This window comes from Budorcas taxicolor, chromosome 6 (genome assembly GCF_023091745.1).
Source record: "Budorcas taxicolor isolate Tak-1 chromosome 6, Takin1.1, whole genome shotgun sequence".
NCBI lineage: Eukaryota > Metazoa > Chordata > Mammalia > Artiodactyla > Bovidae > Budorcas > Budorcas taxicolor.
This window is the reverse complement of record NC_068915.1, coordinates 56017213-56033046: the sequence shown is the minus strand read 5'-3', so window position 1 is coordinate 56033046 and position 15834 is coordinate 56017213. Positions and strand designations below refer to the sequence as shown.

The 15834-nt window shown below is 38.4% G+C and overlaps 1 protein-coding gene across 1 annotated transcript in view; it reads left to right on the top strand.

Annotated features, from left to right (window-relative positions):
• ARAP2 (ArfGAP with RhoGAP domain, ankyrin repeat and PH domain 2) overlaps positions 1–15834 on the top strand; it is a 187846-nt gene that overhangs the window by 105295 nt on the left and 66717 nt on the right. Inside the window, exons 21-22 of the mRNA XM_052642100.1 lie at positions 4072–4284; positions 7774–7879. Coding sequence (XP_052498060.1) covers positions 4072–4284; positions 7774–7879 — 319 coding nt within the window. The remainder of the gene's footprint in view (positions 1–4071; positions 4285–7773; positions 7880–15834) is intronic.

Here is a 15834-nt window from a genome sequence, read left to right as displayed (position 1 = left end):
CTGCCATGTGTTTTAAGAGAGAATGGGAGCTTGTTAGGAGAAGGAAGGAGTAGGGATTCCAGGCAGAAGAAACAGTGTGTGCCAGGTGTGGAGTCATGAAGGAAGCTGTCTAGTCAGGGAACTTTGAGTAGCTACATGTGGTCAGAACTTAGTGTGAGAAGAGCGGAAAATAAAAGAAGCTGGAGAACTGGTTAGAACATTCATATAGGGTCTTATATGTATGCGTGCATGCTAAGTCATTTCAATTGTTTCCAACTCTTTGCGACCCTATGGACAGTAGCTCACCAGGCTCCTCAGTCAGTGGGATTCTCCAGGCAAGGATAGTGGAGTGGGTTGCTATGCTCTCCTCCGGGGATCATTCCAATCCATGGATTGAACCCATATCTCTTATGTCTCCTGCATTGGCAGGCCAGTTCTTTACCACTAACACCACCTGGGAAGCTCAGGGTCTTATGTATCATAATAAAATCCCTAGACTTGCCCTCTGTTGTTGTTCAGTTGCTCAGTCATGTCCGACTCTTTGTGATCCCATGGATTGCAGCATGCCAGGCTTCCCTGTCCTTCACCGTCTCCTGGAGCTTTCTCAAACTCATGTCCATTGAGTTGGAGGTGCCATCCAACCATCTCATCCTTTGTTGTCCCCTTCTCCTCCTGCCTTTAATCTTCCCCAAAACTTGCCCTCTAGTCAGTGATAGGGGGCTATATATCCATATTTTTAAGCATTTTGGTAACACCAGCAGGCTTGTATCTCAGATCATTCTATTATCATTTTCAAGACAGACTGGAAGGGTCAGTGGAAATAGGGACAGAGAGGTGCAATAACATAATGAGGAATTGGGTGCTTGAAATTATAATAGTGCAGGTGATAGAGTGAGCAAGGGGACAGTTTTGTGAGAGAAGTCATGATGAAAACTATATGTGACAGTTTTTTTGAAATTTTTATTGATTCTTTTGATGTGATATGTGAGAAAGAGAAGTTCTAGCTTATAAATGACTGGGGAGAAGGCAGTGCCACATATTGAGGTATAGGAACAAGATAAAAGGCATGTTGGGATTGGGAGGTGAAGTAGTGGATGGGGCAGGAAAATTAATTTGTTCACATGTATAAGTATAGTCTATGTGGCTTGTATTTGGGAAGCCCTGCTTATATTTAGATTTATATGTAGATTTTATATAGAATATATATATATTTATATATAGATTTAGATATATAATGCACATGTGCATTTGAAATTTTCAAAATTAAAAGCTGAGTAGAAATATACATGTCTTAGTTGAAGTGATGAAAATGGATGGATTCATCTAGAAAATTTTGTAGGGAAACAGAGAAGAGAATTGAGGATGGTTTCCTGGAATCATCAGTAAATACTGAATAGCAGAATAAATAGAAGACTAGAAGAGGAGTCATAGAGGAAGGGGCCAAAAGAGATGCGATCATAACATCATGAAAGCCTTGAGATTAACAGAATTTAAACCAGGATTCACTGGAGTATTAGACACTGCAAGGGGATCCTATTACATAAAAATTGAAAAGCATCTAGAAAGCATATTCTTGAGGAAGATGGTCCCAACAGAGTGGAAATTAGGCCCGAAGCAAGAGTAAGTGGTTAAAGGATCAACAGGGATGGAAGATGGTAGAAAGAATAAATATAGAAAACTCAGATTAGTTTTGGAAGAAAGAAAAACAAGAGGCCTGAAGGGAGGGGGCAAAAAAGGATTAAAAAATATTTGTTTGCATATCATCATCATCACCACAATCACTTCTCTTCCTTCAGTTAACCACTGCTACTCTTATTTTATGTGGGAAACTTGATCAATATGTAATTCTAAAAAGTTGTGACCCAGCTCTTCCATCTAGAAGAAGGTGTGGAACAGACAAAATTAAATATGCACATATGAATGTAGAGACTTCAGGAAATTTATACTAGAGAGTCTTCACTTTTGTCAGTGAATTCAGTCAGTTCAGACGCTCAGTTGTGTCCGACTCTTTTCGAGCCCATGAATTGCAGTACACCAGGCCTCCCTGTCCATCACCAGCTCCCAGAGTTTCTCAAACTCATGTCCATCGAGTCAGTGATGCCATCCAGCCATCTCATCCTCTGTCATCCACTTCTCCTCCTGCCCCCAATCCCTCCCAGCATCAGAGTCTTTTCCAATGAGTCAGCTCTTCACATGAGGTGGCCAAAGTACTGGAGTTTCAGCTTTAGCATTATTCCTTCCAAAGAACACCCAGGACTGATCTCCTTTAGAATGGACTGGTTGGATCTCCTTGCAGTCCAAGGGACTCTCAAGGGTCTTCTCCAACACCACAGTTCAAAAGCATCAATTCTTCGGCGCTCAGCTTTCTTCTCAGTCCAACTCTCACATCCATACATGACTACTGGAAAAACCATAGCCTTGACTAGACAGATCTTTGTTGGCAAAGTCATGTCTCTGCTTTTGAATATGCTATCTAGGTTGGTCTGGTTCCTCTGCCTTTCTAAAACCAGCTTGAACATCTGGAAGTCCACGGTTCACGTATTGCTGAAGCCTGGCTTGGAGAATTTTGAGCGTTACTTGGCTAGCATGTGAGATGAATGCAATTGTGTGGTAGTTTGAGCATTCTTTGGCATTGCTTTTATTTGGGATTGGAATGAAACTGACCTTTTCCAGTCCTGTGGCCACTGCTGAGTTTTCCAAATTTGCTGGCATATTGAGTACAGCACTTTCACAGCATCATCTTTCAGGATTTGAAATAGCTCAACTGGAATTCTATCACCTCCACTAGCTTTGTTCATAGTGATGCTTTCCATGGCCCACTTGACTTCACATTCCAGGATGTCTGGTTCTAGGTGGGTGATCACACCATCGTGATTATCTGGGTCATGAGGATCTTTTTTGTGTAGTTCTTCTGTGTATTCTTGGCACCTCTTCTTAATATCTGCTGCTTCTGTTAGGTCTATGCCATTTCTGTCCTTTATTCAGCCCATCTTTGCATGAAATATTCCCTTGGTATCTCTAATTTTCTTGAAGAGATCTTTTCCATTTTGTTTTTTTCCTCTGTTTCTTTGCATTGATCACTGAGGAAGGCTTTCTTATCTCTTCTTGCTATTCTTGGGAACTTTGCATTCAGATGCTTATATCTTTCCTTTTCTCCTTTGCTTTTCACTTCTCTTCTTTTCACAGCTATTTGTAAGGCCTCCCCAGACAGCCATTTTGCTCTTTTGCATTTCTTTTCCATGGGGATGGTCTTGATCCCTGTGTCCTGTACAATATCACGAATCTCCGTTCATAGTTCATCAGGCACTCTATCAGATCAAGTCCCTTAAATCTATTTCTCACTTCCACTGTATAATCATTAGGGATTTGATTTAGGTCATACCTGAATGGTCTAGTGGTTTTCCCTACTTTCTGCAATTTAAGTCTGAATTTGGCAATAAGGAGTTCATGATCCGAGCCATAGTCTGCTCCCTCTCTTATTTCTGCTGACTGTATAGAGCTTCTCCATCTTTGGCTGCAAAGAATATAATCAATCTGATTTTGTTGTTGACCATCTGGTGATGTCCATGTGTAGAGTCTTCTCTTGTGTTTTGGAAGAGGGTGTTTGCTATGACCAGTGTGTTCTCTTGGCAAATCTCTATTAGCCTTTGCCTTGCTTCATTCTGTACTCCAAGGCCAAATTTGCCTGTTACTCCAGGTGTTTCTTGACTTCCTACTTTTGCATTCCAGTCCCCTATAATGAAAAGGAAATCTTTTTGGGGGCGCAAATCTGTACTCTGAGAGACTAAGCAAAGGGCACTTGTAGTCAAAGAACACTTGAGAAAGATGCTGTGAAGAACTGGAGGAAGGACTGGCCTAGGGCCTACTAAAAGCTGAGGATGGAATAGTTTGCTCATCAGGTTTGCATTTTACAATATAAAATTTTCAAGGGGGAGAGCTTTTTTACTCTCATGCATGTTTATATAAACTCTTAGATGATGATTTTGTCTTGTACATCATCCGAGCACAGAAATTAGTTCTTTTTTGAGATAGTAAAATGGATTTTGACCTGAGATTTTTTTCATATAATCTTTTTTTTTTTTTTTAACAAAGGTTTAGGACACAAAAATATCTATCAAAAGAATGGTGATCCATTACATGTAAGTGAACTCCTGGAGAGTTTCAAAAAGGATGCAAGAAGCTTTAAATTGAGGGCTGGAAAACATCAACTTGAAGATGTGACAGGTGTACTGAAGAGTTTTCTCTCCGACATTGATGATGCACTTCTCACTAAGGAGCTCTACCCGTATTGGATCTCTGCCTTAGGTAATACATAAATTACAGAATAAAGGCTTGCCTTCTCATTTGGTAGTAGATTTTAAAAATCACCTCTGATAATCTGAACATTTAATTGAAAGGAACAGTATACATAATGGCTTAGAACAGAAATTGTAAAATAGCTGTTATATGTGCCTCGAAAGAAATTTATGGTGGTAATTGCTAAAGTCTTTTATGATAATATTTAGTTTTTGGTAGATTTCTTAGTGCTTACTTTGCCTTAACTTTGGAAATGTTAATAGTCAAGTCCGTGTAGGCTATTAATTTCTCATTAAAATTAAAATGAAAGGTTTATTACAACATTGCTTTTACATGGTTTTAACATATAGCTCTTTGACTTTCCTTTTTCATTCATTCTGCCTCTTTAGAGTTACATGACAAAAGACCTTTTTACTCCATTTTTTTTCAGATTCTGTCTAATGAAGTAAAATATCTTTGCTACACTCTAAGAGAACTTATTTAAGAAATGATCTTAGAAAAACAGTTTATTAAATCAGCTGCGTGTGTGTTAAATTAATTCAGTTGTGTCAGACTTTTTGTGACCCTATGGACTATAGCCCACCAGGCTCCTCTGTCCTTGGGGATTTTCTAGGCAAGAATACTGGAGTGGGGTGCCGTGCCCTCCTCCAGGAGATCATCCCGACCCAGGGATCAAACCCATATCTGTTACGTCTCCTGCACTGGCCCGTGGGTTCTTTACTACTAGCGCCACCTGGGAAGCCCTATTAAATCAGATAATGGGTCAAACTGATTTCAGTAAAACCTATATTTACCTCTATTAATTCAAAATAACTCCTTTTTTAGAAACATGATAATGCATATTTTTAAATATAAACTTTGCCTTTAATCCCAGATTTCTAATAGATCTATTTTCATTTTTCACATTATTTCATAATCTTTGTCCCACACCTATGATTTATATATAACTTTTATTAATAAACTAAAATATTCCCTATATATCAGTGATTTCAAAGTGATGATTTTGAATCTTCATTTTTCCCCAATTTTTAAAATGTATCATTGAATTATACCATAATTTACTAATATATTTCTCTCTTGTACATTTGACCTAGTTTGAGAATTTTTTTGGAAAATGACCTTTGAATTGACTATATGATGTTTTTCTATTGAGAAATAGTTTCTTCTGTGAAAAGTATTTGCTTAATTTAAAAGATAAATATGATATTTGAAGGGATTAATTTTGAAATGCCACAAAACATCTGTAGTTGAAAAATAATCCCAAGATTGATCCTTTTTGTCTCAGCAAGAAGAGAGTAGTATTGTTATTAAAATAAAACTTTCCACAATGTAACTACTTAATTCAGAAGTCTTTTCCTTGTTTCCTGTGTTTTTCAAATCAATAGTTTTAATTCTAATCACAAGAAGAGTTGATTGTATAATTTTTTGGAATATAGAATCAGATAATACATCTTTTTAAGCACAATTGCCCTGCTACCCTCATTTTTGTTTTAAGGTTTTATTGTAATTCATAACCATGTAATTATTTGTAGTCCTCTATTTTATAAAGACTTAAAATTTGCCTTTATTGTAAAATCAGTCATCAAAAATCTATGACAAATATGCTTTTGCTGAAGTTGTCAAATTTAATGACAAAGAGGTCTTCATTGTTAAACTACAGGAGAATGTAGTTGAGAAATAGCATGTGTCAGAGAGGAGTGTGTTCACCTTCCGTTTGGATGTGAATCCCTGAGAAATTACTTTGAGAAGCCTTCGACTACTAGTGTTCAAAGTTCTTTGCTTTCAGATCTGTTGTAGCTCCCTCTGGCCTGTCAGAAAGTACCCTTTGTTGGATCTGACAAAAGTAAACCATAACTCACTGGATGACCTCACTGGATAGCTCTCTTGGGTCCTGTACGCCCAAGGCAAGGAATGTCCTACAGTTGGTTGCATAGTAGCTGTTTATATGATATACACGACCTCTTCTTCTAAGAATGCTCATTAAATTGTCTGAAGGCTGTGACTGGTTGAATAGTTGTATTTTCTATATGACCCAAAATCTATCTTCAGTTTCCTTTTCAGTTACTCAAACTTCATTTTGAAAATATCATCTGTTTTATTCTTATAAGATTTGTGAAAACAGGCTATACTAGCATGTGCTTATTATAAGCATAGTAGTGTAGTATTAATTACATTTAATTGACTAAATACAATTAACCTCTACAGTTAGAAACTGGAAGACATGAGGGGAAAGATTGGGGTTATACCAAGAATGATAGCTAATTCTTAATTCACTTCTAGTACAGTCTTTGAATGTTACTGGGGTGTCTTCCCCTCTTGCTTTTAGACAGTCATCCATCAGCATAGTTAAGTCAATATGACCATGTTTACTTTTACAGATCTAGTGTGCAGGTGAAATCAGTACAAAGGAGCTATCAGTTCCTGTTTTAAACAGGAGCATACTTCAAAAATGTGTCACAGAATTTCTTACCTCCACAGGGATCCGAATGTCCTTTACAAGTGACTGTGTACTTTCAAAGAATCATTAATGTGCCTCTGGCTTTCTGTGACTAGAATGTGTAGGGCTAAGCAGAAAATGAAAAAGCCTTGTTTCCAAAGGTAGTTGGGAATGGAGAGGGAATATATAAGTGCAATCCCCTTGAGTTACAGAGTCAGCACAAGCTATTTATTTGAAGAGAGGTCTCTCATTTCCCCTGTGAAAGAATAGGTTAGACCAGACCACCACTGCACAACCTCTAGACTCTAGAACTTTGGAGGTTCCTGTGCAGTTGCTTTTAAGTATTTGACTTCTTAGGGGTAGGAGAGTGGAAGAGAGTAGTTCCTTCTTGTCCTCCTATTCATGAATAAGTTCTAACCGTGACAGAAGCAGAGGATCTATCTGTCTTCCTCTCAGTCTGTATCACTGGTACCAGGACCTTATGACTTGTTCTACTGCCCACCGCCCCCAACCTTCTCCAAAGAACTGAAGTTTCCAGGGCTAGTGAAAGGCCTTTTGCATGGATCTGTGGGGTTAATGTACAGTTCATAGTTCTGGGATGGTTCAAAGTTTAGGGAAGATTTTTATGATGCTAACAGGGAAAAATGGTCAGACATGTCATTTTCTAATAACAAATAGTGAGATCTTTCCATAGCTATAGTTAAAATACTTTTGGCTCATCTCTTCAATTTGTAGGCTAATTTGTTACTACTTGAAAACAGTCCTTTTAGTCGAAGTTCAGTAAAATGTAGCATTGAAGATAAAATACAGACCTGAGTTTTAAAAGTGCTGTATTTTTAATTACAAAATATAAGAGCTGTGACATATAGCTGTGGAATGTTTATGCAAATATCAAATACTTTTCCAGAATTAGAGAAGTTTGAGTGTTTTCTGTTTTGAAACTTGATTGTGTCAGTGAAATACAGTTGTGAATATTGTTTTAAAATACTGACAAAAGGCAAATTTGTAATATAGATGATGAGTTAGACCTAAAGTTTCACGTGTGTGTGTTTAACCTTTAGATACCCAAGATGACAAGGAAAGAATTAAAAAGTATGGAGCATTTATACGTACTCTTCCTGGGGTGAACCGAGCAACGCTGGCAGCTATAATTGAACACCTTTACAGGTGGGTGGATTCATGAACTTTTCTAGATATTTCAAATATGACCCTCAGTAAGTTTTTTTTTTTTTTTAATTTAAAGTACTGTGGTTAACCTTCTTCTATTTGTGAATGTAAATCTTTCACCATATCTTAAGAATGGTTTCAAAATGGAATTCCCATAAACAATCAGTTTGGTCTCTCTTAATGTAATTAAGATACATTTCGAATAAATAGCCCTGGAGAATTTCTTAAATGGATTAGAAATAATCATATATCACCTCCTCAAATACATCCAGTACTTAAACAAGAATTTTAAAACATTTTGATGTCAGACTATTGATTAGATAAGGGAAATTTCAAAAGTCAAACCCATTTTCTATGTGAGGGCATGTAGTCCCCTGCTTTTGGGAGGATAGGAGGGATAAAATGGTAGCTTGAGAAATGACATCTGAAAAATCAGGGTGTTTGGGAATAACATTTTAAGTCAACAAACTTAAGGTTTGTTTATTTTACTATGAGCAAGAATCATTACAGAAACTTAAATCAGTGTAAATACTGCTTAAGGAATATATTGTTGGCAGCTTCCTGCATGGATGCAATATTTCCTTGAATAAATTTCTATAAAGCTGAATTCTACTAAAAATAACCTTAGTTGAAGTTTAGATTCCTAAATCTTCACAATTTGTCTTTTGTCTTTATCTTTCTTTTCCAATCACTACTTCTCACTCCATTACTATGCATCTGATTTTCTTATTGTGTCATACAAATATAGTTAATATACTATAAGGTCCTATCTCTATGCCTCAGAGACACCGGGACAGATTTTTTTTTCTTCACAAATTTCAATATGTCACCTGCTGCTACAATTATCAGTTAATATTTTAAACGTTGAGTTGCATATAATTCTGAAACTTCTTAATTGATACTTGAATTTCAGATAATGAGCTACTTCATATCCTTTGTTTAATCTTTATTTTCGCTCCTACTATATACAGTGCCCATTAAGAGTCCATGTGAACAGAAATGATTGCTAATAGTACAAGAATAACAAAAATAGTCTTAAGACTGCAGTTTCCAAATAGCACCAAAGAACCCCGAGACATCACAGTGGGGATGGGGACTTAGAGGGATGCTGCAGGGCATTTTATACATTTTAGGAAAACAACACTGTCAGCACAGATTTTAAAACAGAGAATTTTATCATACAACATGAAATTAAAGAGGAAGGATTGAGCGATACATCATTGTGTGTTGAGATCCAGGTAATGCTTCAGATCTAAAAGGATAAATGAACTGGGCATGACAAAAAATTAAGTATAAGACGTGAGTGAGGGATATTTTCAGGAAACATGTGTGCTAGAAGATGAGATGCTTTGTAGTTGGCTGGCATCAGGCTGTGAAAGACTCTGTTCATTGTGCAAAAACATTTGGATTGGGGACGGGATAAAAATGGCAGAGGAATAGGACGGGAAGACCACTTTCTCCCTCACAAATTCCTCAAAAGAACATTTCAACGCCGAGCAAACTCCACAAAACAACTTCTGTAGGCTGGCAGAGGTCATCAGGCAACCAGAAAAGCAGACCATTGTCTTCAAAAACAGGTACGAAAAAATATAAAAGACGAAAAAGGAGACAAAGGAGGTGGGGAGGGAGCTCCGTCCCGGGAAGGGAAGCCCGTCCCGGGAAGGGAACTTTAAGAAGAGAGGTTTCCAAACACCAGGAAGCGCTCTCCCTGCCGAGTCTGTGGCGAGTCTTGGAAACACAGAGGGCAACATAACAGGAAGGAAAAATAAAGAAATAATTAAAACCAAGAGATTACAAGCCCAACAGCAACTCCCCAAGCGGAAAAGCAGCACAGACGCCTGCATCCGCCATTGGGAAGTGGGGGCAGGGCAGGGACGCGCGGGAGGCGCGGGCTGCAGTGCTTTGTAAGAATCGGGCAGGAACGCCCCACGCGCAACCAGAACGATCTAACTTGGGCTAGCAAACCAGACTGTGGGATAGCTACCGCATGAAAAGCTCGAACATAAGACACCGCCAGGACTGAGCACAGAACAAAGGACGGAATGGAAAAAGCCGGCTGCAGACCATCCCCCGCCGGGGACAGGCAGCCAGAGCCGTAAGGACTGGAAAGGGGCAATTGCAGACCCGGAGAGACTTTACTTACCTAACTGCAAGCAGGCCTCTTTGCTAAGACTTCTGGGGGTGCTGGACACTCACAATCTGCCTCACGGGGGACGCCAGCGGTCCACCCAGAAAGCTGAGCAGCAGCGGCAGAAAAGGTGACACGCTGCGGCGATCGCGCTCGCCAAACTCCTGAGCTACTCGGACCTGGGAAGGGCACAAAGCGCAGTCCCAGCCGAATCTGTGCCTCTGAGGGCGGCCTGAGCGCCGAACCTGAGCGGCTTGGACCGGGGAAGTGCACGCAGCCGAGGGCCGGCCCCAGATGGTTCCCGGCTGAGCATCGTAGAGCCGGAGCGGTTTGTGCGCCGCCAGAAGGGACAGGTCAGGCGGGGCTGAGACACTGTGCACACGACAGTGCTATTTGTTTGCAGCATCCCCCCTCCCCACAGCGCGACTGAACTAGTGAGCCTGAAAAACCAGCAAACAGAAGAAGTTAAACAGAGGCAACCACCTTGGAAGTGATCCCACATGGCCCAAAACATCAGAGAAGGGCCAGATATATTTTTAATAATTTTAAAATCATTCCTTTTTTTTTTTCTTTTTTTTTCTAACTTTTTTTAAATTGTTAAGTCTTCTATTTCTCCTCTAATTTTTATTTCTATAACCTACTATTATAGGTTATAGAAAAAAGTCTTTTTTTTTTTTTTTTTTAAGTCAAACACCATATATAGCCTTTGGATGGTTGTTGGTGGTTTTTTGTTTGTTTGTTTGTTTTTTAAATAATTCTTGTTTTTTTTTCTTTCTTCCTTTTTCCTTCTGCTTCTTTTCTTTAATATTGTATTTTTTAAAATCCAACCTCTACTCTAGATTTTTAATCTTTGCTCTTAGGTTTCTGTTGTCAATTTTGTACTTTTAAAAACCCAAACTTCACTACCCAAGTTTACCTGAGAGCGAGATTACTGGCTTGACCACTCTCTCCTCCTTTGGACTCTTCTTTTTCTCCACCAGGTGGCCTCTGTCTCTTTTCTCCCCCATCTCTTCTCTATCCAACTCTGTGAATCTCTCTGTGTTCCAGACGGTGGAGAACACCTAAGGAACTGGTTACTGGCAGGATTTGTCTCCCTCCGTCTCATTCCTCTCTCTTATCCTCCTGGTCACCTCTGTCTACTTCCTCCCTCTCCTCTTCCCCGTATAACTCCATAAATACCTCTGAGCGGTCCAGACTATAGAGCACACATAAGGAAGTGACTACTGGCTAGCTTGCTCTCTCCTCTTTTGATCTCACCACATCTAATTCCAGTTACCTCTAACTACCCCCTCCATCTTTTCTTCTCCTTGTAACTCAGTGAACCTCTCTGAGTGTCCCTCAATGTGGAGAAACTTTTCATCTTTAACCTAGATGTTTTATCATCGGTGATGTATAGATGGAGAAGTCTAGAGGCTACTGTAAAAATAAAACTGAAAACCAGAAGCAGGAGGCTTAAATCCAAAGCCTGAAAACATTAGAGAACTCTTGAATTCAGGGAACATTAAGCAATAGGAGCTCATCAAATGCCTTCATACCTACACTGAAACCAAGCTCCACCCAAGGGCCAACAAGTTCCAAAACAAGACATACCACTCAAATTCTCCAGCAACACAGGAACACTCCCCTGAGCTTCAATATACAGGCAGCTCAAAATTATTCCAAAACCCTTGATGTCTCATAACCCATTACTGGTCACTCCACTGCACTCCAGAGAGAAGAAACCCAGCTCCACCCACCAGAACTCCAACACAAGCCTCCCTAACCAGGAAACCTTGACAAGCCACTGATACAACCCCACCCACAGTGAGGAAGCTCCATAATAAAGAGAACTCCACAAACTACCAGAATATAAAAAGGCCACCCCAAATGCAGCAATATAACCAAGATGAAGAGACAGAGGAATACTCAGCAGGTAAAGGAACAGGAGAGTTGCCCACCAAACCAAACAAAAGAGGAAGAAGTAGGGAATCTACCTGAGAAGGAATTCCGAATATTGATAGTGAAAATGATCCAAAATCTTGAAATCAAAATAGAATCACAGATAAATAGTCTAGAGACAAGGATTGAGAAGATGCAAGAAAGGTTTAACAAGGACCTAGAAGAAATAAAAAAGAGTCAAAATAGAATGAATAACGCAATAAATGAGATCAGAAACACTCTGGAGGCAACAAATAGTAGAATAACGGAAGCAGAAGATAGGATTAGTGAAATAGAAGATAGAATGGTAGAAATAAATGAATCAGAGAGGAAACAAGAAAAACGAATTAAAAGAAACGAGGACAACCTCAGAGACCTCCAGGACAATATGAAACGCTCCAACATTCGAATTATAGGAGTCCCAGAAGAAGAAGACAGAAAGAAAGATCATGAGAAAATCCTTGAGGAGATAATAGTTGAAAACTTCCCTAAAATGGGGAAGGAAATAATCACCCAAGTCCAAGAAACACAGAGAGTTCCAAATAGGATAAACCCAAGGCGAAACACCCCAAGACACATATTAATCAAATTAACAAAGAACAAATATTAAAAGCAGCAAGGGAAAAACAACAAATAACACACAAGGGGATTCCCATAAGGATAACAGCTGCTCTTTCAATAGAAACTCTTCAGGCCAGGAGGGAATGGCAAGACATACTTAAAGTGATGAAAGACAATAACCTACATCCCAGATTACTGTACCCAGCAAGGATCTCATTCAAATACAAAGGAGAAATCAAAAGCTTTACAGACAAGCAAAAGCTGAGAGAATTCAGCACCACCAAACCAGCTCTCCAACAAATTCTAAAGGATATTCTCTAGACAGGAAACACGAAAAGGGTGTATAAACCCGAACCCAAAACAATAAAGTAAATGATAACGGGATCATACTTATCAATAATTACCTTAAACGTAAATGGGTTGAACGCCCCAACCAAAAGGCAAAGACTGGCCGAATGGATACAAAAACAAGACCCCTCTATATGCTGCTTACAAGAGACCCACCTCAAAACAAGGGACACATACAGACTGAATGTGAAGGGCTGGAAAAAGATATACCACGCAAATAGAGACCAAAAGAAAGCAGGAGTGGCAATACTCATATCCGATAAAATAGACTTTAAAACAAAGGCTGTGAAAAGAGACAAAGAAGGCCACTACATAATGATCAAAGGATCAATCCAAGAAGAAGATATAACAATCATAAATATATATGCACCCAACATAGGAGCACCGCAATATGTAAGACAAATGCTAACAAGTATGAAAGGGGAAATCAACAATAACACAATAATAGTGGGAGACTTTAATACCCCACTCACACCTATGGACAGATCAACTAAACAGAAAATTAACAAAGAAACGCAAACTTTAAATGATACATTAGATCAATTAGACCTAATTGATATCTATAGGACATTTCACCCCAAAACAATGAATTTCACCTTTTTTTCAAGTGCTCATGGAACCTTCTCCAGGATAGATCACATCCTGGGCCATAAATCTAAACTTGATAAATTCAAAAAAATTGAAATCATTCCAAGCATCTTTTCTGACCATAATGCATTAAGATTAGATCTCAATTACAGGAGAAAAACTACTAAAAATTCCAACATATGGAGGTTGAACAACACACTTCTGAATAACCAACAAATCACAGAAGAAATCAAAAAAGAAATCAAAATATGCATAGAAATGAATGAAAATGAAAACACAACAACCCAAAATCTGTGGGACACTATAAAAGCAGTGCTAAGAGGAAAGTTCATAGCAATACAGGCATACCTCAAGAAACAAGAAAAAAGTCAAATAAATAACCTAACTCTACAACTAAAGCAACTAGAAAAGGAAGAATTGGAGAACCCCAGAGTTAGTAGAAGGAAAGAAATCTTAAAAATTAGGGCAGAAATAAATGCAAAAGAAACAAAAGAGACCATAGCAAAAATCAACAAAGCCAAAAGCTGGTTCTTTGAAAGGATAAATAAAATTGACAAACCACTAGCCAGACTCATCAAGAAGCAAAGAGAGAAAAATCAAATCAATAAAATTAGAAATGAAAATGGAGAGATCACAACAGACAACACAGAAATACAAAGGATCATAAGAGACTACTATCAGCAGTTGTATGCCAATAAAATGGACAACGTGGAAGAAATGGACAAATTATTAGAAAAGTACAATTTTCCAAAACTGAACCAGGAAGAAATAGAAAATCTTAACAGACCCATCACAAGCACGGAAATTGAAACTGTAATCAGAAATCTTCCAGGAAACAAAAGCCCAGGTCCAGACGGCTTCACAGCTGAATTCTACCAAAAATTTCGAGAAGAGCTAACACCTATCCTACTCAAACTCTTCCAGAAAATTGCAGAGGAAGGTAAACTTCCAAACTCATTCTATGAGGCCACCATCACCCTAATACCAAAACCTGATAAAGATGTCACAAAAAAAGAAAACTACAGGCCAATATCACTGGTGAACATAGATGCAAAAATCCTCAACAAAATTCTAGCAATCAGAATCCAACAACACATTAAAAAGATCATACACCATGACCAAGTGGGCTTTATCCCAGGGATGCAAGGATTCTTCAATATCCGCAAATCAATCAATGTAATTCACCACATTAATAAATTGAAAAATAAAAACCATATGATTATCTCAATAGATGCAGAGAAGGCCTTTGACAGAATTCAACATCCATTTATGATAAAAACTCTCCAGAAAGCAGGAATAGAAGGAACATACCTCAACATAATAAAAGCTATATATGACAAACCCACAGCAAACATTATCCTCAATGGTGAAAAATTGAAAGCATTTCCCCTAAAGTCAGGAACAAGACAAGGGTGCCCACTTTCACCGCTACTATTCAACATAGTTCTGGAAGTTTTGGCCACAGCAATCAGAGCAGAAAAAGAAATAAAAGGAATCCAAATTGGAAAAGAAGAAGTAAAACTCTCACTGTTTGCAGATGACATGATCCTCTACATAGAAAACCCTAAAGACTCCACCAGAAAATTACTAGAGCTCATCAATGAATATAGTAAAGTTGCAGGATATAAAATCAACACACAGAAATCCCTTGCATTCCTATACACCAATAATGAGAAAGTAGAAAAAGAAATTAAGGAAACAATTCCATTCACCATTGCAACGAAAAGAATAAAATACTTAGGAATATATCTACCCAAAGAAACTAAAGACCTATATATAGAAAACTATAAAACACTGATGAAAGAAATCAAAGAGGACACTAATAGATGGAGAAATATACCATATTCATGGGTCGGAAGAATCAATATAGTGAAAATGAGTATACTACCCAAAGCAATTTACAAATTCAATGCAATCCCTATCAAGCTACCAGCCATATTTTTCACAGAACTAGAACAAATAATTTCAAGATTTGTATGGAAATACAAAAAACCTCGAATTGCCAAAGCAGTCTTGAGAAAGAAGAATGGAACTGGAGGAATCAACTTGCCTGACCTCAGGCTCTACTACAAAGCCACAGTCATCAAAACAGTATGGTACTGGCACAAAGACAGACATATAGATCAATGGAACAAAACAGAAAGCCCAGAGATAAATCCACACACATATGGACACCTTATCTTTGACAAAGGAGGCAAGAATATACAATGGAGTAAAGACAATCTCTTTAACAAGTGGTGCTGGGAAAACTGGTCAACCACTTGTAAAAGAATGAAACTAGATCACTTTCTAACACCGCACACAAAAATAAACTCAAAATGGATTAAAGATCTAAATGTAAGACCAGAAACTATAAAACTCCTAGAGGAGAACATAGGCAAAACACTCTCCGACATAAATCACAGCAGGATCC